The sequence below is a fragment of the Lachancea lanzarotensis genome, scaffold LALA0S03 (assembly GCF_000938715.1).
Source record: "Lachancea lanzarotensis genome assembly LALA0, scaffold LALA0S03, whole genome shotgun sequence".
Taxonomy (NCBI): domain Eukaryota; kingdom Fungi; phylum Ascomycota; class Saccharomycetes; order Saccharomycetales; family Saccharomycetaceae; genus Lachancea; species Lachancea lanzarotensis.
In genome coordinates this window covers 693,909-714,679 of record NW_019212881.1, presented here as the reverse complement: position 1 = coordinate 714,679, position 20,771 = coordinate 693,909, and the positions used below count along the sequence as shown (strand labels likewise).

At 43.5% G+C, this 20,771-nt stretch overlaps 7 protein-coding genes across 7 annotated transcripts; 2 read left to right on the top strand and 5 right to left on the bottom strand.

Annotated features, from left to right (window-relative positions):
• Positions 1-1,355: 1,355 nt before the first annotated feature.
• On the top strand, positions 1,356-2,678 carry ATG23 (LALA0S03e07778g1_1; the record flags this gene model as incomplete). Its single annotated transcript, XM_022773412.1, has 1 exon — positions 1,356-2,678. The coding sequence occupies one exon, from the start codon at positions 1,356-1,358 to the stop codon at positions 2,676-2,678; it is 1,323 nt and encodes a 440-aa protein (XP_022627888.1).
• Positions 2,679-2,733: 55 nt separating this feature from the next.
• On the bottom strand, positions 2,734-9,099 carry SEN1 (LALA0S03e07756g1_1; the record flags this gene model as incomplete). Its single annotated transcript, XM_022773411.1, has 1 exon — positions 2,734-9,099. The coding sequence occupies one exon, from the start codon at positions 9,097-9,099 to the stop codon at positions 2,734-2,736; it is 6,366 nt and encodes a 2,121-aa protein (XP_022627887.1).
• A 393-nt stretch (positions 9,100-9,492) lies between these two features.
• On the bottom strand, positions 9,493-11,617 carry CRN1 (LALA0S03e07734g1_1; the record flags this gene model as incomplete). The annotated part of the gene is made up of 2 exons (XM_022773409.1): positions 9,493-11,524; positions 11,613-11,617. The coding sequence occupies 2 exons, from the start codon at positions 11,615-11,617 to the stop codon at positions 9,493-9,495; spliced, it is 2,037 nt and encodes a 678-aa protein (XP_022627886.1).
• Positions 11,618-11,978: 361 nt separating this feature from the next.
• MAG2 (LALA0S03e07712g1_1) lies at positions 11,979-13,877 on the bottom strand (the record flags this gene model as incomplete). The annotated part of the gene is made up of 1 exon (XM_022773408.1): positions 11,979-13,877. One exon carries the CDS (start codon positions 13,875-13,877, stop codon positions 11,979-11,981), a length of 1,899 nt encoding a protein of 632 aa, XP_022627885.1.
• Positions 13,878-14,166: 289 nt separating this feature from the next.
• On the top strand, positions 14,167-14,673 carry SPC2 (LALA0S03e07690g1_1; the record flags this gene model as incomplete). The annotated part of the gene is made up of 1 exon (XM_022773407.1): positions 14,167-14,673. The coding sequence occupies one exon, from the start codon at positions 14,167-14,169 to the stop codon at positions 14,671-14,673; it is 507 nt and encodes a 168-aa protein (XP_022627884.1).
• Positions 14,674-14,767: 94 nt separating this feature from the next.
• TDA5 (LALA0S03e07668g1_1) lies at positions 14,768-15,834 on the bottom strand (the record flags this gene model as incomplete). Its single annotated transcript, XM_022773406.1, has 2 exons — positions 14,768-15,671; positions 15,755-15,834. The coding sequence occupies 2 exons, from the start codon at positions 15,832-15,834 to the stop codon at positions 14,768-14,770; spliced, it is 984 nt and encodes a 327-aa protein (XP_022627883.1).
• A 428-nt stretch (positions 15,835-16,262) lies between these two features.
• Positions 16,263-20,216, bottom strand: TUS1 (LALA0S03e07646g1_1; the record flags this gene model as incomplete). The annotated part of the gene is made up of 1 exon (XM_022773405.1): positions 16,263-20,216. The coding sequence occupies one exon, from the start codon at positions 20,214-20,216 to the stop codon at positions 16,263-16,265; it is 3,954 nt and encodes a 1,317-aa protein (XP_022627882.1).
• Between the last annotated feature and the right edge of the window lie 555 nt (positions 20,217-20,771).

Below are 20,771 nucleotides of genomic sequence, written 5' to 3'. Positions count from 1 at the left end.
GTAGACGCCGGAGGAGGTTTGGGTAGAAAAAATAGGCTTGAAATTTGAAGGTTACAATGATTTGACGGGACCGCAAGGGCATCGTGCGGTCGCAAAACAGTAAAACAGGTGCCCTGACGCGGAAGGAAAATGATCAGACAATGGTTTCGGTTGTTTTTTACTATCATTATCTGAAATCTGCTTTTTGATCACTTTGTATGAGTGCTGACGTAGATCACGTGACCTAAATTGACCCGAACTATTGTTAAACTGTTATCGATGTGATAAATGGTGCAAGGGAGTTAGGTCTTTCTTGAATTGGGCCAGTTCCAGTAGTTCGATGCTACCGTGGCCTCTATGAAAATATTCGTGGTGTTAGCATCCATTCATGTCATTTTTCTGTTAAGAAACCCGAAACGCACGTGACCAGAAATTTTAAATTCAATTTCCTAATAGACGGGGATTTGATACCCTCACGCTCATAGCGGACATCACCGATGTGATAAGAAGTGATTGAATGGTCACCGATTTTAACGCCCGGGTGTTTCGTGTAATTGCATCAACTCAGCAAATTTGGGTCGCGCTAGGAGCCATCATTAAGGCGTTGTCCCCGCTTGCTGAGCGTCGAATTCTTTTACCGTCCACGGTTGCAAATCAGAATCCAATAAAAGCTTCTTCACAGCATACAACGTTTATTGTTCATACTATCGAGTGCCTTTACGGCCAGATTTGCCTATTCTTATCTCCGTACCCCATGGTGACACCTGAGTACAAAGTGATATAACCTCTATGTCGCGTTGGGTAAAAGTGATATGATTGTTCCACAACTACCAACCTCTACAAAACAAGGAGTAACACAGGCATTGACGTCTCTCCGGTCACAATTTGAGTGTGATTTTGTATATCGCGATCTAAACTGTACTCATCCTGCAGCAGCACCTGAAAAACTCTTGATGTCATAAATAAAACCGATTCTCCAGAAAAAATGGACGACAAAACCGACCTGCTACATCGATATTTTCGTAATATGTACAAATTTCCAAAATCTATTGCCCCACAGGATCCGAATTGCATGCCGCGTCAGTAAATAGACGAAGCACAGATAAATTCGACGACCTAGAGAAATACCTAAATAGAAAGCATTTTTAGCCGGGAAAAGACTCTATGCTGCATAAAATGCTCAAAATTCATGTTACACTGCTGCTAGCTTACTCTCGTAGCGCGTTCGGTTCACTACGTGTCGTTGACGCATATTTCTAACATCCCACACGTGACTAATCATAATAAGAATAGGACACTATATATAATAAGATCAACAGCGTCTTATACCAATGCCCTTCGAAGAGTTCAACAGCACGCTAAAGCCCTTCGTTTCAATGCACATGGATGATATTCTTAGGAGAAAAGCAGAGATCACAGCATATCTTGATACTTTGGTGAAAACTCATCGGAGATATTTGTTCGATGTGCAAAATTCAGATATGCTAGACCAGCTGCGTAAGGACGTATACATATGCTTTAACGATATATGCACTTTGAACACGATGCTTACATCTAGCGATGGTGAAGGTAGTATAAAACAAGAGCTGGAGCGTCTCACAAAGTATTCCCGTAAAATCGAGAAATTGGAACAACAATCAACTGTTGCAAGAGATGCCTTAAAACGATGGAACGATGAATCGGAGACAACGTCCCAGATTTCACTTGAGGAAACCCAAGCTGGCGAAACGTACACGTTCAAAACAAATTACCGACAGTTTTTGAATCGATACCTCGATAATGTAGGAATATCAAATACCTCCGTCGCTGACGTCTCCAGAGACACTCCCGCAACATCAAGACCAGAAATCAGAAATGATGGTACTTCTGGAAGAAAGTCCTCATTGCAGAATATATCATTGCTGCGATCAGCAAGCTTACAAGCTCAGCAGGAAATACAGCAGTTGAAGTCTGTTCTTGCTACTTTATCAAAAGATCAAGCGTTCATCGATCACGAATTGCAGAACCAACAGAACGAAGTGCAAAGCGTGAAGGCCGCTTTCACTAATGATCTTGAGAAAATCCAGCGCTCGCAAGAAAAACTGCTATCCAAACTGAATATTGCCAACGGTAAAAATTCAAAACATAAGGATATCGCTCTCTTTGCGCGCTTTAGTACAGCTGGAGCCGAGAGCAACAACAATAATCTGAGTGATAGACTTGCTTATGCAAAAGATTACGTGAAGGCCCGACAAGAAATCTTAACCGCTGATTTGAAAACGTACAAAGAAGATCTACGGCGCGCTGAATCTACACGGAGCTCGTGGGATGAGTCGTTGGAACGAATACGCTCATTAGAAGAATCGCTCAGGGCCATGCTAATTGAAGACCCTAATACATCGCCGCTGAAACTATCGACTGAAATATCCACTGTAATCAGTCAATTGCAAGATACAAACGCATCAACGACCTCGGACACGCTCAAGATGTGTCTGGGAAATGAAATTGAAATTCTTAAACGCGCCAATGAAGAGCTTTGGCCCAGCGCCGAAAATGATTTTGCCAAGGGACGTATAGAGTCAAATGGTGGTATTACTATCAGTGGAGCATCTCCACCCAAAATCGGAATCAACAAAGAAAACATCACTTTCTCTTCACGATCTCCCTTCTCATCCAATAAAGCAAACGTCAGTGCTGAGAAGATACAGAAAAAAGAATGAGGTTTATAATTTTGCGGTTAGAGTTCGCAACTTAATGTCCAATGTATCAACTTGTCTATCTTCTTAATGGGAAATGTTTCTTACGTTTCGGAATGAATGGATTACTGCCACTATTTGTCCGCGCTGATCCCCGATCTTTATTAGTCTCGTCTCGTTCTTGATTGGGACCAACAGAGCCCATGCTGCGGTTCAAGTCAAGGGATGGTGAAACCGAGGGATCGTAGCCGTCCTGTTCGTTGTCATTGGAAGACGTCGACAAAGGCTTTTCGGCTTTTATGTTTTGACCTTTTTTGACCTTTGTTGTCGGAACTCCTTCACTTGAAAAAATGTCTGGTCCGTTGCCAGCAATTGGTTGTTTAGACTCATTCAATCTCATCTTTTTCTCGTCAATCACAACCGGGGAATCATCAAAACGTACACGTTTTGAACCTTTGCCAAATGAACCTGATTGAGTTGTGGTTCCCTCTGGTTTGACTTTTGGCGGCTTAGCTTTATTTTTATCATGAATCAACGATGTGCTGCTCACCTTGACGGGAAGTACAGAATCAAGAGATGGTCCACCGAAAATGGAAGACTTTTTTTTGGTTCCAGAGAGACCGTGAGAGGGTTTTTCCTTTGGACCAAGAGGCGCTTTTCTGTTTTGTTCCGGTTGGGCTGGATTAGAACCATGTTCTTTCCATACCTTTTTGTTTTTGCCAGCATAGGGCAAAGCTTTTGTATTTGGTTGCTGGCGAGAATTTACATGAGCTGGCCTAGTTTCTTCAGCCCCATGACTGTATCTGCGTTCCGCGCTGCTGTTCTTAACCATAGCTGTTGACGGATCGTAGTCGTCTCCAGATATGTGATCATGAGAATCCGCAAATTGTTTGAGAACTGAAGCGGCTTTCGGATTCTTGGGATTCAGGAAACCTGCGCATGCTAGCTCCAAGCAGTTCCTATCTTTCGCATCAGTAATCAAGTTCCTCCACAGTTGGTTTTTGAAAAGTGAGTTATGATGTCCTAAAATCCACATTGTAGTCTTTGCTCTTGTTAAGGCAACATTCATGCGTCGAAAATCTTTCAAAAAACCAACACCAGACTTCGTATCGTCAGCTCTGACGCATGAAATAATGATGACCTCTTTTTCTTGCCCTTGAAACCCGTCGATAGTATTGAAATCAACATAGTTCATGACAGGGTTCCCGAAATATCGTCTGAACTCTCTTTTAAGCATAAGCATCTGTTCGCGATAAGGTGAAATTATGCCGATCTTGCCCGTGAAATTGTAAGAATTCTCATACTGATTCAATAGGTTCTCCACAAGCTCCACAGCGACTCTGCACTCCTCAGGGTTCACGAAGGACATTGACTTCCTATTTTGTTCTTGTTTACCTGTCGCGATATCGAAAAATTTGTATGGTCCTAATGAACGTCGCTGATGCCATGGACGTAGGTTTATATTCTCCATCCCTGGACCATCGCTTAGTTTCCCGTTATAGAACTCCGAAGATGGAAACTTGCTAATGGCTGGATGCATTCGGTATTGAACATTTAACAAATAAGGAGAGCATTTTTTCTCCATACGAACAAAGAGAGACTGATTGTACTTGAAGTTGCTTGCTGCGCCGGACAACACGGTGGGTGGCAACTGATTGGGATCACCGACCATGATACATCTTCGTGCTCCATACCGCAGGGGCGTAATCGTGGATAGTTCGGTACATTGGCAAGCTTCGTCAATTATAACTGTGTCGAACTTGACGCCGAGGGAGGCCAAGATATCGTGCGCGGAACCAGATAAAGTTGAGCAAATTATGTCACTTTCGGCCAAAACTCGAGACTGCGCTTTTCTTCTGTCTGCCTCCTTATTCCTGAAATTTACTGAGTTTCGTTCTCTTATTTCATCCTTTTGCTTGCCGAGCTCATTGATCTTTCTGCTAAGCTCCCTGATACTCAACTGAATTTTAGTTATATCGTCTGTTGATAAATCACTCGATACTGATCCGCCTTCCGGATCTAACTTCTGACGCAGCTGCCGGCGTTCGCTGAGTGTCTTCTGCAGGTTCTGCTCCAAAGTAGGGTCATGAGAGAATTCATAATTTTTGTTTCCAAGTTTTTTGTCAACTTGCTCTTCTAAAGTCAGGTCTCTTATTGCAGCATTAACGGCGTCGGGCCTTCCAATGCGGACCAGCTTTGGACTGAATGCCCTTCCACTTTTATCTAGAACACCGCTTTTCAGTCTCAAAACGAGTTCATCCACAGCTGCATTACTTGGAGCACATATCAAGACCTTCTGTTTTTGCAGAAGCTGTTCGGTCGAAGTACCGGCTCCGACAAGGTCCACGGGCTGCTTGATAACACCTGCGGGCAGATTCCTTTGGGTACTTAAAAAGAATCCGATGATACCCAAGATGGTTTTGGTTTTACCTGTGCCCGGAGGACCTTGGATCAAAGAGAATCCTTCACAAGAGACAGTCCCAACTATAGCTTCCGCTTGTGAATCGTTCAGACTGTACCTGGTTTTAACTTCCTCAATTTCTGCCTTTTCTATGCGAGGGTTTTCTGTCGAAACACCAGACGTGATCTGTCGAGCCAGGTCGTAAAATGGTAGCCCGATCAAAGAAGAGTACTCTCTCTCAACAGTAGTCATTTGCATAACCTTAACGGCAAATATTTCGGTACGCAACGTGAGAAATCTGCTGAAGTGAGTGCTTCGGTCGATTCTCATTGTCAAATCCATGTTGTCGCCCTTGTTATTTTTCATGCCCCATACTTTGGCAAGACAAGTGTTGTCAGATTTCTTAAAATCGGCAGATCTGACGTCGTTCAAGTTCCTCGCGTTAGGAAAGTGGGATAGAACCAACAAATCCGAGTCAGTTATGCCAGCATCTATGACCATCTTTTTACTGACCGAAGCATAGACTTCATAAAAGTTCGAAACGGCAGTGCGATTTCCGACAATTAAACTGAAAGGCTTATTCTCTTCGCGGTCTCTCGCCGCACAAAGCCCTTGCCAGCATTCAAGAAGTAGAAGCGGTTGCATGGTTTTTTGGTAATCTTCTGAAGAACTGAATTTGTCCTTGACATCTTGGTAGGAATCCGCTTGCGATCCAGACGGGTACTCGCTGGAGCGCGTATAGTTCCATTTCAAAATTTTTTCGTAAAATGGATTCAAGTCAACATTCAGTCGCTTACGCATGTTTTCTTCTTCTTGTTTCTTCTGCTTAGCATTGTCCACTTTTTTGATCGGTTTCCCGTTTATATCTAAAACGATCGGGGTGTGGCGTTCCTTACTCTTGGACAACGAGAAAAGCTCCTTTGCATTTTCCAGATCGTTATCGCTTTCGTCGCTACTCTCTTCTTTTGTACCATGTTGTGGCTGAGGCCTTCTGGAATTGAAAACACTTGAGCTAGGGGGATGGACTTTTCGACCAGCCAAAAGTTGTCTCCTAGCTAGTTCAAGCTTAGAAGGTGGCCCTTTCACGTTCTCTTCGGCCTTTGGGACTACCCCTGGCTTGAGAGTACCAAAAGAGGTTATTTTGGCCTGGCTTTTGGGTCTTCCCATCAAAGACGACGACATAGCCTTTCTTTGTAGAAAGTCTACTTTTGATTCTGTAGGTGTTTGATATGCAGTTTGGGCTTTGTTTCCAACTGGTACGGGGACGTTTCCCGTAGTGCCAGAGCCGGTACGCAGTTTTGATTTTTCCTTTTCTTTATGATATAGGTCAATCTCTGCCGTGACTTCATCGACTAGGCGCTCGTTGAACTCTTTAGCTCTTGAAAGTAGCTCTGAAGATTGCTGTGGTGTTAACCTATTTGAAAACTTGCGGGCTTTTAGTGCATATTTTGTCATTGTCGTAACCAGAACATCATCAAACTTTAGTCCCTTTTCGATAGCTAGATCTGCGGCCTTCACAATGAGTTTGACACAAGAGGCCAAGAGGTATTCATCACTGAGACGTAACCAGTATAACATATCTTGAAACGTTTTCAGAACGTGGTTTAGAAGACTTTCCGACTGCTTTTGATCATTATTCGTTATGAGAGCTCCTGAAAAGTCTCGATATGCTTCTAGTAAAGAAAAACTGGTATCGAGGGTGTCCTTCGTGAAATTTTCAAGTTCTGAATAAGGATATTTCGACGCCCACTTCAATGTTGCGCAGTAAATCATATTCAAGAAATCCCATGATAAAGACCAGAACTTCTCCAAGATTTTTCCTGTGTTTTCATCTTTCAAGGACCCATAGTTAGCAAATGTTCCATTGAGTGGATCTGAGAAAACATTGATAATATCCATTAATACTCGTATAGCTCTGGGGCAGGGTTCAAAAAATTCATGCTTTGTTAGCTGTGCCAGAACTAGTATAATCGACTCCAGGCTGTAGCTGAGACCGCGTTTGAGCATTTCTTGAATCCCCTCCAATCTTCCCTCAACATCAAAAGCCTCATAGAGTGTGTTCGTCGCTGTCTGATAGATCTCCATGTCAGAGGTGAAGACACAGGACCAGAAACCACGGGAGCCGCCCTCGTCGATAAGAACATTGATCAGTTGCGAAGGTGAAATATCTGTTAATTTCACCAGAAGGCCCTTCAGCAAATCAAAGTAGAGCCTGACGCAAGCATTATGTTGCGTAGCACCGGGATCTGATGTTTTTGGTCTTAAAAGACCATTAACGTTCCGCATGGAGGAAAGTAACAATGCTGCCAGCTGTGCGGGCTCTTTGCTTCTACCCAAATTGAGGTGTTGGACTATTTTTGAGAGAAGTGTTGTGCTAACTTTAACATCGTTAGCCTTTTCTCCACGATATATGCGAAAAGATGCTTGGCATAGTAATAATATGTCATAGTCAATGCAATGAGCCAAAACTTTTGTGGCTGAGTATGATACTGAGTTCATTGGCTGATCCGCACCCAAAAAAGCCTGTACGTTAGTAGCAGATTGCAACACTATGGTAAGGACCATGTCGTTATTCAGCAGAGCGCGAGAGTCGAGCTTGGTGAAAAGTGTAGTCTCAAAACGCTCATCTGAGTAAAGCATCGATCTCTCCTCGTCTGTTACCGCCAAAACCGCACTTAACAATGCTGTAGATGAATTGATCAAGCATGCTTTTGGAATAGCATGCAAAGTTGGATGATTGGAGACAATGCGAATGAAAGCTGTTGAAACTTTCTTCACCATTTGAATTCTTTTCGGAGAAGACAAGGAATGAAAAAATGGCAAGGTCCACGAAACCAAATCAGTCAGGGTGAGTGTTTCGAGAAGAAGACCGTCAAAGTTCTGAGATGCAAGGGGATTGTTCTGGATTTTGATGATAGCGACAGAGAGCATACTTCTCTCCAAAATTAAATCGAGGATGCTGTGAAAAGTAAAAGGTTCGATAAGATTCCATAATGAATGTCCTTCTTTCTCTAAAAATACTCTAAGTGTTCTTAGAAGAGCCGCGATCGGCTTTTCTCGGAAGTTGTGCGCCAAGTGGTTATACCACAGTTTGTAGACTGATACAATCGGATGTCGAATGGACTGAACCAAAGAGTCTAGATTTGGAGGAACAACAAGGTATTTTTGAATCAAAGACGAGCTCAGTAGAACATAAATGGGATCAAATTTGAGCCAAAAGTGGGAGACAAGCGCCTCATGAAAATTGCTAGCATTTTGCAAATATAGGAAGTGCACGTTGATTTCTTCAAGAAGATCTTGCGTAAAGTTTTCCTCTGTGAAAATAAATTTCTGCTTCGCCAAGTTCTCGAGAAGGTTGCGAGACCACTCTGACTCTTCCTTGGTACCCTCAAACCAACAGTATATCAGTCCTGCGGTAATGTGCTTTTCAATAGGTTCCTCAATCACTTGTTTGAGCATATGATGCTGGGACCTGTATAAGAACCTAAAAACGGCATCGAACGCGCTTTTAAGAGTATCATTTACCCTCAAAACTTGTGGATTACAAAAACACTCGTATATGGCCACTTCGATGTCCTTGGTAAAGTTTATTTCTGTGTTATTGTTGGCGGAGATGCCCTGAATCACAGTTAACAATGCTTGAGATCTCCAAAGGGAAACAATGTTGTTGAACTTGGTGACGTGCTCAAATGGTACTTTTCGCAGCACCGAGAAGTGTTGAAGCATCCTGCATTTCCCTTGCGTAAAATGACGAACGCAATCTTCGCATTTCGCTAAAACTGGGGCAAAACGGCCCTTGAGCCAAGCAATTGTGCCCTGATTGCTGAACGAAAAAAGAGTCAAACAAAATACCGCAACTGATCTGTAGTTCGCATCACAGAATAGATGTTCTTCTTCAGGAATTCTGTCGATAAATTTCAGCAACTCTCCAAGTAGCTTGGACTCGTCGATATCTTGATTGGAGCTTTCGTAAACTTGCTGAATCTGCAATGCATATTTCGCAGCCGTCGCTTGATATTCATTTCTACTAGCGTCAACACTCATCGAAGATCACTAAAATGTTCTTCTTGATCTACGAATCTTGCAATAATGCTCAAAATAAGGCAAACTATATCTGTATATACAGTGTACCACCCCGAATCAGAAAAACTTAAAATCGAGGCTGGTTCTAGCACTGAGGAACCGACACACTTGGTAGGCCGATGTTGTTTAGGAGCTTAAGTTATCAAGTCTTGCCAAGATGATGTTGATCGTTAAACTTAAAATTTTTGTTAGCGTTCTACAGGTTATATAAATAATAATAACAGAATCAAGAATCCGATATGGACGCAATTCATGATTTCAAGAATTGATATACGTTTTATAGACTGTTTCGTTCATCTTATTCGACTTTTGATTTAACGAGTGGCGTTGAATCTTCAAGACCATACATTTTCCTTACATTTTATTCTTACCTTTGAGTAATTCTTCAACCTTAGACTCTAAAGCCAGTAGACGGTCGTCCTTGTCGAGATTCGCTTTCTTCAGATCTGCCACAATCCCCTCAAGGTATAGGACCAGAGACGAAAGCTTTTCTGCGGACTGTAAAAGACCCATTGACTTGGTAGCGGCAGGTTTGCTTGTCGTAGACAAAGATTCGGTCCCGTTAGGAACCTTAGTGTCAGCATTTGACGTGCTGGCTGTGGGCTTCACCGTAGGTTCCGCCTTAGCATTGAAGACCGAGGTGTTGGGAATAGTCATAGCTGGCTCAGGTTGCTTGGCGGTGGATGGCTCGTCTTGGCTGATTTTCGAGGTAACCGGACTTTCCTCCTTCTTGCTCGCCGGGGATGCTACTTTGTGGCTGACAGGGGTTTCGTGACGCGTAGGTTGCTGTTCATCATCTTCATCCCAAGTCGAAACTCGGTTCGATGGGTCTTCGGCGTCGTTGATATCATCCAAATTGCTAGCTTTTTGCAGAAGACTGTTGACAGATTTGTCATCCTTGAGCTTTGCATCAACTCCCTGGTTGATCGTTTTTTCGAAAAGTTGATCCGATTTGACTTCCTCGTCCTGCGAACTGACTGTTTTATTTGCGGCCTTCTCAGTAACTTCGGTAGCTGATGGGGAAACACTCTTACCTGAAGCAGACAAGGGTGGATATGTCGAAATCGGCTCTTTCTCAGGTCCGTCAGTACTCGAATATTTGGTGGTCTCCGTTGACGCACCGCGCGTTTCGAGTGGTTCGGTTCTCGAAGACGACGTCAAAATGGGTTCAGATCCATCGTACAACGAGCTCAAGTTGAAGAGGAGAGGCCCCTCAACAGATTTTCCTGATGCCCATTCGTCAGAAGTAAGCGCAGCCACACCCGATGGGGCATCGGGATAAATATCGTCTTGGAAACTATCGGACTTCCTGGGAACATGAAAGGAGATGGGCTCGATGCAATGGTCATTGACAGTCTTGAAGGCTTTCAAAATCTCGTTCTCTTTGACATTTACAGCCCTCCTTGGAGCGGCTGCGAATCCTCTCTGAGGATCAACGGACTGAAACTCAGAAAGTTCAAAAAGTTCGTCATTTTGAAATTCGAAATAACGGATGTTACCGTCACCCTTGCCAACCAAGTACAGAATTTTGTTGGAAGCGTCGAAAAAAGGCATCATGATCCCTGAAGATTGATCCACCGTATAAAATCCTCCCAAATCGCCCTTTTCAAGATCAAAAGCGTCCCAGACACCGATTTGGCGATCGCTCAGTTTCGAAAAACCTGTGGTTGCCACTCTCGATGAATTTCCAAGCCATACAACTCTTTGATTCTTGGCTCCAGAGTGGGCTTGTGTTTCACTCACTACTTTTTCCGCTCTGATGTCCCATGTTCTCAGCTTTTTATCACGACTAACCGTTACCAGATGATTACCGTCGTAGCTGAAGGACATAGACGTGACCATATCCGGATGCTTTAGGGTGAACAACTCTTTGCCAGAGTCAATATCCCAAATCTTAACCGTGTGATCAAGGGAAGAGGATGCCAGCACGTTTTTGGCGGTAGGGTGAAAAAGGACATGGCCCACCTTGCGTCCGTGGCCCGCCAAAACTTTCTTAGGTGAAATATCCTTGGGATCGCCGTCTGAGTTGCAGTAATTATGGAAAGAGTAGTCCGCAGGAATTTCCCAAATTCCTATTTTCCCATCATCTGATCCGGAAGCAATGGAGTAGTCGTCGAAGGGGTTGAAATCGGTATCAAGAACAGGTGCCGTGTGACCTCTGAAAAGAGGTATTTGATCTGGGGCCTTCCCCACTTCTTCCAAAGGAATAACAGCAAATGCACCTCCTCCAGAAGAATTCCAGTTCACCGTCAAAAATTTACCATTGGCTTTGATCAAATTAGAGTCCCAAGCATTGTTGGTGATCCTAATGTTCTCGTAGTGGCGCTCTTTTTTGGCAACTTGGCCATAAACATGTCTATATTTCGAGGCCCTCACGAATTTCCCACTTCACAACACAAGGTACTTGTTAGCTAAATTTGGTTTGTCAATTGCACTCTCAAAGAGATACCGAAGAGCAAATAGATACTGCATACCTCATTTTCAATTGTATTTGACTTCTATTCCTCGAGCAGGGTGTTGACCCGTTAGTTCCCTGTTGTCAACATCACTTTTTTGATTTTCAAAGGACCGACGAAAATAGGAATGATCACGAGCGCCAGAATGGAAATAAGTGATTTGGCGCTAAGACGTGGGTTAAACCCAATCTTTAGCCGGCTGAAGTCTCAAAAACTCTGAACGTTGTTCGCATCCGAGCTTACAGAGTAGCGAGCATCTTGCCAATGTACTGGGCTTTGCTTGGAGATTTCATGTTTTTTAATTTACACGATACGAGAAGAGAAAAGTTGAGCTGTGCTCGAAAGTAATTTCTCTCCGGAAAACTGACCCGTCTAATGTCACTTTCACAGCGCCCTGCGAGAATTGCCTGAGCTCATCAACGTCACTCTTCTACCCTTCTTTTTGCCGCTAGACAGGGATCGTTTCTGCTCGTCTATGTTTTGCAGCATTCGCTCAAATTCGAGGTCCTCATCAGATTTTTGCTCTGTTCTTGGAATAGACGTTCCCCAGATGGTTTTTTCTAATTTTCCAGAAGTCTGCTGCGAATCTTTGCTCTCTTGTTCGAGGTGTGAGCTACCCAAATTTTCAGCGACCATCTGTCCCGAAGATTGCTGTTGAGCACGGCCATGCTGAATTGGTATAGGCACAGAAGGTGCAGCAGCAGAATCGGGAAGTTCGCCGTTTTCACGCATGTAAAATTCTTCTTGCTGTCTCTCTAGACGTTTTTCATGACGACGCTTTTCCTTGTCTTCGCGTTGTTTCTTCGAGGCCGATTTGCGACGCCTCGAATTTAGTTCTGGGGCAAACCTCTGGTACACATCGGAGGGCAGATCGGGAACGCTGCGCCAGTCCACATCAACGAATGTAACATCGCTACCAAAGGGCAGGTGTCCAATATATTTGAATTTGTGCAAAAGCGATTCAGTTACGACAGCTCCATGATGAACATCTTCTACTTGGGCAAAGAGAATGGAAGGAAATTTCGAGTACTGTGCAAAGGCAGTGATCAAAACTTTCACATCGAGCGGAGATAAGTAGTAGTGCGTGTTAGCCTCGAAAGCAGTCTGGTAAAAGAAGAACGCATTTTGGTCATCGTATTTTTCGTGAGAAGCCTTAATCGATAGCTGAGATAAGTCGGCCGGCAATGAATGATGTTGCCTGTGCTCTCGACGCTCCGTAGTCGTCTCCTCGTATACCTTGATCCGTGAAGTTATGTTATTCATGGCGATAGTAGAAAACTTACCGTCATCATTGTAAATGGCACGATCGAGGTCCGCTTGTATCTTGATATCGTTCAAGTCCTTTTTGTAAAGATCAATTGCGTGTTCATAGCTGCACCTCATAATCCGTGTATAGGGTGCCAACTCAGAGAGTTCCACCGAGGGAAAATGATTCAGAGACATTGGATCAATATCTAACTGTACCGGTAGAGCTAGCATTGATCCGTGGGGCTTGCACATAAGCTCGAAACGAGTACTTTGCCCCGCTTGAGGCAAATTCAGAGACTCACGGATTTCGGTGAATTTTACTGGCACTGCTGTCTCTTGGCGTACAAATGTGCTGCATAAAGGACACTCCTTTCGCTTCGATTTCTTACGCATAAAAGTAGCACCGTCTTTAACTGACGACTCATCATCGTTGTTATTGGCGAAGAAACTCAGCATACAAGTGTAGCAGAACAGATGTCCGCAACTAATCATCCTCGGGGCAACAATATCTTCCGTCAAGCATATTGGACAGCTCTGGCCTTTCAAAACTTCAACTCGCACGATCCTTTCCCGCGGTATAGGAATATTAGGATCCAAAGTCTGTTCCTGGTACGGGAACTGATCCTCCACCAAAAACTTGAAATTTGCATTGATAAACGATTCGCCATGTAGGTATACGTGGTCTTCTTCTGAACGGCGGGCTTTTCGTCTTGCCGTTCCACCTGCGGGAGTACCAATTTCCAGAGATCTTTCCGGAAGTTGAAAGTCCAGCAAATGATTGATTGAAATTTGCGTTTTACGGCCCCTGGCCTTAAAATTACCTTGAACAAGCTCGTCCTGCAAATTGAACTCCAGGTCACTATTTGAAGCCGTCTTCGATTCTCTAGTCCCACGTCTGGAATTTTTCTGCGTTTTCGCTTTATTGGTGCGGCGGCCTTGATGATGCGAGATTCCGCGTACGGGCTTTTCTTTCGGCACTCTTGAATGACTATCATTTGCTTTAGAGGCTTCCACCCCATTGACCTCCTGTGACATTGGTCTATATTATCATTAGGAGAGGCAACCCTCTGCTTTTTTCTTAGTTGTGAAGTTGAAGGGCGACGGTACGACAGCTATTCTTAATTTTCAAATAACATCGTGGAAAATATAACATAACACACATCCATATTCGGGAACATAACCCGAACGTTGGTGAGTAAACCAATCAAGGTCTCCGAATCCAGTTAAAGGAGTTTTATTTGAGTGTTGATCATTCAAAGTATCTGAGCGGTTTAGCTGTTAAGTTTATCAAACTGCTTTAAAATCGTAATAACGACGAGTCATCATGAGCAAGCCAATTAACGTCTATAGCACGCCCGATTTGCGCCAGACATTGGACGAAGCACTTCCATCAACTTTTCAAAGACTTGGATTCACGCAATCATTCGGTCTGATCGATACCAAATTGATTTTAGGGTATTCCATAGCAGTTGTGGCAGGCATTTCGTTTCTGTTGGACAAGAAATTCAAATTCGAAGAAAGTCTTGTGTACCAAAAACTGCTGGTCGCAAGCTATGCTATTTTATCGGGTGCCTTTTGGTGGTTTTGCAAGTATGTAGAGAAGGGCGCCAAATATTCGGGTACTGCCAAAGACCGAAAAATCTCGGTAAAGACCAAGATGGACAAGTACGATTTCAACTACCAGGTTTTGGTACGGGACAATCATGGTCGGTCTGTGGAAAATGTTTTGCCTGCAAACACTGTCTTCACTGAAGCAGGGTATCTGCAAGCGGACAAGCTTTTCAATTGGTTCGAGCAACAACTTGATTCACTAGCCAAAAAAGCCAAATAGTGTGGGAATGCATCTCTTCGGTCAGTCTTTTTGTATAGCCATTGCTTAAGCACCACGCTTTTAGGCATCCGTTGGGCTGCTAAACCGCACGCTATCAATTCGGCTCGTGAATAGGTAAGCTGCTGTCAATGCCTGAGATCCTGCGGGCATAGTGATTTAGCATGTATGGTAGTACTCTCATTAATCCCATGAAGTTAGCATATAAGGGAGCACTGATCTCTCCTCGCACTCCCAGTCTGCAGCACTCCACTATGCGTTGAGCCAGCACGTCAGGGTCTACAAGTGGTGCGAAAAACTGTCTTGGAGGTTCGAAACCGGCGAACATTTGCGTGCGAAGTTGACCGGGAGTCACCAGTAAGGTCCGTATATTACCGTTTATTTCCAGCTCTTCTGTCCATGCCTCATGGAACGCAATAGAAGCGGCTTTAGAAGCACCGTAGGATGATCCACGAGCAGGAGGACAGACCCCCAAAGCACTAGCGATGGTTACACAGTAAAATTGCGATTTTGCAGAAGTCTCCGGGCTCAATTCTTGCGTAAAACGCATGGGGGCAAAAACGTTTATTTGGAAAACCCGATCAACCTCATCTCTCTGCAAATCTAAGTACCCTTGGTATCTGGACCTTACGCCTGCGTTGTTGATCAGCACATGAATATTTTCGTGGGTTTTCTTGATCAAACCAAGGGTGATCTCCACACTCACAGGGTCATTGAGGTCGCACTGGTAAAAACTCAGGCGTTGGTTTACCAGTTTCGGAGTGATGATATCCACCACTACCACATTTACATTTTTAAATCTGGCCAAAAAAGTCTCCACTAACGCCAAGCCCAAACCACTGCTTCCACCTGTCACTATACAGGTGGAATTGTCTAGTTTGTCGAGAGGAACCCACTCACCTCTAGTTTTTGTGTGCTCGTTAAGCCATACTACGAAACTTACCACTGCCGAATATCCAACCAAGGAAAGATAAAAGTTCTCGAGATCAAGCCTGGTAAATCTTGAAGTAATCGGGATAATCATTATTTAGTAAACTGCTGTATAAAACTCGTCTTGTTTGGGTACTTGTACCATTTCACATACGTGCTGATGATCACTGCTAAAAAGACTGGAAATCGTAGCACAGGGTACACAAAGCTACGAAATATCAGGTCTATATCCATGTTTCAAAGTCGTGAGTCGCGCTACCTATCGTATTGCGGCTAATGACGCTGTTTTGAACTTGCAAACCTGTTTGTCAGAGTGCTAAGAACGATCGGCGGTAAGGTTGATTGATATATCAACACCCATCGTCCGATACGGTTGTACGCTTCGAGGTCTGATCTACAAAAGTTTAACAAGAAGTTGGGGCAAGGCGTTTAACTGCTCAATTGCCGATACTTTCTACATCGAAACTGTCGTGTTCGAATTGAACGATCAAGATCTCAATTGGTGTCAAGGATTTATAAGCGTAAATTTAAAGAAAGTCCGGTGGTCATATCGAGGGCCAGCCTCATGACATGGCAGAGACAACTCCTTAGCGTGTTATGTTAATAGCTGGGCCAGTTGTCTTGCCAGTACCACAATGCGTGATGTGTTGAATTGATGTGAATTAAACGTTTCTTTGGAACCCTAGCACCAGTTGCCTGCCAGGTATGTAGGGATGACTCAGAGTGATAACTGGACTTTCCATAAGATCGGAGCTGAGAAGCTTTATCTTTTTACCCTTTATGATCTGAACAGGCGTAAGCCTGCTTAGCTTTTCTTGAAGAACTGTACCGGCGTAATTGAGATCATAAACCTGTATTAGGTTTTCTCCGAATAATGTTAAAAACCCGTCTGAAAAAGCGACTGACATGCAGTAGAAGTCTAGAACCAGCACGTCAGACATCCAATTGGGTATCTGGCCGGTCTTATTGATCCTTACAACCGCTTCATCGTAAATGATCACAAAGTTGTCCTCATTCAGCCGAAAACAGCCTAGAGAAGCGGTCTTGCGGTTCACAATATCTGTCTTGACATACTCTGCCATCTTTTGCTTGGAAGAATTAGATTTCGAAAGAGTTTCTTTGTTGGATTTGAACGGATGATGAGGAAAATGATGTTTTTGCCCCATAGCTTTTTTGTCATTATTGAAACTTGGTAATGTCAAGCCTTCGTCATTGAAAGATTCGTTGAAGAGAAGTGCACCTCTAGACGAGCACACAATAAAGCTTTTAGCAAAAATCACAATATCCCGAATTTCTGCAGATAACAGCCCATTGGTGGCACCGGGCAGTCTGTATTCTTTGTAGACCTTGAAGAATTTTAGTTTCTTTGTCAGCCTGTCGAACTCGGGCGTAAGAACCACAATTTTCCCTTTCCGCTCATAGAAAATCTGGCGCAAGTTACCAAAATCGTCAGCAGACTTGAAAAACCCTACCTTCTCTTGAAGTAGAACTCCCGTTATTTGATTCTCAGGCAAATATTCAATGGCACCAAAGTATGCACAGATAATGCTGGGAATATTGAAGTGACACAACCTACGGTCTGCTAATACAAACAGTAAGTTCAATCGCGCATTCACTTCCATGCGAGTGATTTTTGGTAATACGATAATTTGTTTCCACCCTTCGCCGGTTTTGCTCATAATTGTCATGTAAATACCGTAATTGGCGGCACACAATAAAAACGTCTTTCCCTCGAAGTGCAATTGAGCGGTGCATCTTACATCCGCTTGAACACTGGTAGGAGCTTGATGTTCCTTTCCATAAAAGTTTCCTAGAGCTTCTGCAATTGCACTTCCTTCATGCACGATAGGCAGGTTGGTAGGAGCTTGTCCGTCCTCGTAACTAAACATGTCAGTGATACACGCGAGTTCGTATATTCTTGAGCTGTTGTTAGCGAGATGTGATGTGAAAGATGAAACTAAAGCAGTAACCCATGTTTCTTTTTCCTCTATGCTGGACGCATAAAAACTAAAAGATTCATTCGTCGCGGTGTTTCGAATTTTGAGTGAAGCAGCCGCTTCTTGATGATCAAAAAGCTCATTTCTTCCTTGGCCGACAGGGCTTGAAAGATAAGCAGACATCGGCCTGTAAGAGGTGAGGCTTTTGGAGCTTACATATGCGGGCCTGACGTTTTTCGAGTTAGAATCTTCTTCGCGAAGGTTGGATTGCACAGGTGTGGGACGATCCGATGCAGCAGGTCTATTCAGGTTATACCTGGACAAGGACGCATCTTCCTTGGCTTCTAGACTAAGATAGTCAATTGGAATAGGCCTTTCACAGAGTCTAAATTTCGTATCTGAGCCTTTTGTCACTACTTCAGTCATGAGAAGGTAGTTATCCAAAAGAATTAGATACACTGGGGAATTTTCCAGCCATAACTCTCTTTTCTTGTGAAGGGTTCCGGTTTTTATAATTTTTCTGGATTTTTCGCTCAGACGAAGATCCAACTTTTCCTGACCTATTGATGGACTGGATACATCATTGCTGATATTAACATAGCCGATTGTGCTACTGTTACGCCCTGTGCTTATTGCAAGCTGTCTTGAAAGTCTAACAAGTTTTCTTTGATCAACTGCTGCGCCATGAACTCGATTAACAGTAGCGTTCAATCTTTCAATCTCCTTTATGGCTAACACCAAGTATTCATAGTCTTCGAGCGATTTATCTGTGCATTTGAGAATGGAGTTAAGGGTAATCGGGATATTCTGCAGCGACTTGAAAAACCCTCCAAAAAAGACTACATCATGGTACAGTTTAGATCTTGAGATTTCAGGGGATTCATCGACCTTTTTAAGCCACAGGGAAAACACCGTGTCATGATCCTTTTCCCATTTTATGACATCATGAACTATGGCCATAGACTCGGCATATTGTATATACAAGTCCCATGCTGCATTGCACCATTGCAAGTACATCTTTCCTATTCCATCAATGAATTTTCCTTGCGATTTTAGTTTCCAAAAAATTGGCGACAGCAAGTATTCTTTGTGTAGTTCTATCATAGGTTCAAAACAATCGAACGCCAATTTACTAAATTCGGGATCATGCGGGAGCATTGACTTATTGAATCTTTTGCCATATACTTCGATAGCTGCGTGTGCCAGGTTAAGTGATCTTTGTTCCAAAATGATCAAGTCAAAAATAAAACTTTGGCGGCTGACCTCACGGGGATTGAGTTCTGCAAGCTCCTCTGAAGACAATTTCCAATAATCGCTCCACAGGCCAACTGACTTATTGATAATTTCTGACAATTTGAGAGCTGGCCTAGACTGCTTCATGTACTTCAAAGGACACCTTGAACAGTAGCAATATTCGTGCTGTTTATCCGAAGATTGTTTGACATCGCACGAATAACATGGAAGTAGGCTTGTGAATACACCTTGGATCGGTAGACCAGCTACAATGAAAGTGATTTCGTCATTAAAAGAATCTTCGGTATCGGTCTCAAAACGCACCGCACCCTGTAATACCAAAGACTCTATTACTTTATCCACACTGGAATCCACAACATCCTGGTTACAAGAGGCCGGTAATTGAAACTCAAGTAAAAGTTGCACCATTTGGTAGAATTCGATTTTGCGAAACACGTATTCATTGAACCATTCGAAATAAACTTTCAGGAGCCACTCATATATGTCCGATAGCAAGGAAACGTTATAGCATTGAAAGAGTTTGTTTTCATCCAAATGGTCAATCGTAAACGGCTGCATCGGTACCGTTATGCTGGGTATTTGCTGAAGCGGCCTATTACCAACTACAGAGTCAAAACTCCTTTCTTGCGTAATTTCATCGTTGAAAGCATACTTTGAGTTTGAATAGTAACTGCTAATACTGTCGGAGATGGCTCTCGTGTTGCTGGATTCTGTTGATAGCCCCGCAAAAGGACGAAATGGCTGGTCCAGTCTTTCAGTCAGGTCTTCACGTTGCGGCCAATAAGTTGTTGCCGCATCAGATTTGTCAGAAGGTTGTTGTTTGCTGTTGGACTTTTTCATGGGTAGAGGCGGCAGCGCTTTAAGGCTATTCGTCATGTCAATGCTATTTTCCGTGTTTTGATTGAATTGCTCGTCAGCAATCCACTTAGACTTGTCTGATCCTAGCGTCGTGGAAATAAGAACGCTACTGTCTCCGACAAATGGTGATTTGTAACTTTTTTTCGAAGGTGTACGTTCGTTGGGTGATCTGGACACAGAAATCGTATCTTCACCCACAAAAGGAGATTTGTAGAACGCTGGAGTCCTCGGGCTAGACGTATTCGTTCCGGAGTATGCTTTTGCAGACGGTTGACTTGATTCAAAGAAGCTTGGTGGTGGAGGACGTCTTTTCCCACTCCGACCACTGTGGAGCGATTGCGGACTTGGCGAACCAAGACTAGAGAGAGATGGACTTGAAGGTACAGCATTGGACAACAATGAGCCCCCATTGATTTGCGACCATCCTATTGACACTGGCGTTCCGTTCTTCCCAGGCGATGTCTTCTCTGGAGTCGAATATCGACCGGTCTTAAGCGGCGGCAGTGCGGGCAGCCTGGGGCTCAAGCCATTTGGTAACTCGTCTTCCCGTTTAATTGGTGATGGCATTGAGTGCCCAAAGTACACGCTTTTGTCACCGTGCAGATCAAAGTTGTGGTCATTGCATCGAGAGTGCGATGAACTCTTGAACTTAATTAATGTTGTCTGGGTGACAAATTGGGAAGGTAGATGGTCACATGACTCTTTCCTTCAAAGAATATGAAAATGGGTATTCGTTTCAAATGTGCAAGAAAATGAGGTTTGAGTGCGTATTAGATCTGTCAAAAGAGCATGTCCAGAGATAAGAGATATTTGCTCGACTGAAATCCCATGAGTTCGTCTGTATTTGTCACTGTTGTGACTAAACCAAATGCATCACGTGATCGCATTCTAGATCAACCCTGATGCATTTCCATGCAGTCATTTTATTTGGTACTTATTGGACGACTTCGCACGGGGAAATTATCTGGCACTGGCTTCACGTCCGACAGGGATTTTCGTTCTATGATGTGTCTTTCACTATCATAACTTAGATGTCATATATGATACTGACACTGCGCTACAATAAATACGTTGAAAACCTAATCTTCAGGCGACGGAAACGAAACAGACAATCGAGTTAAA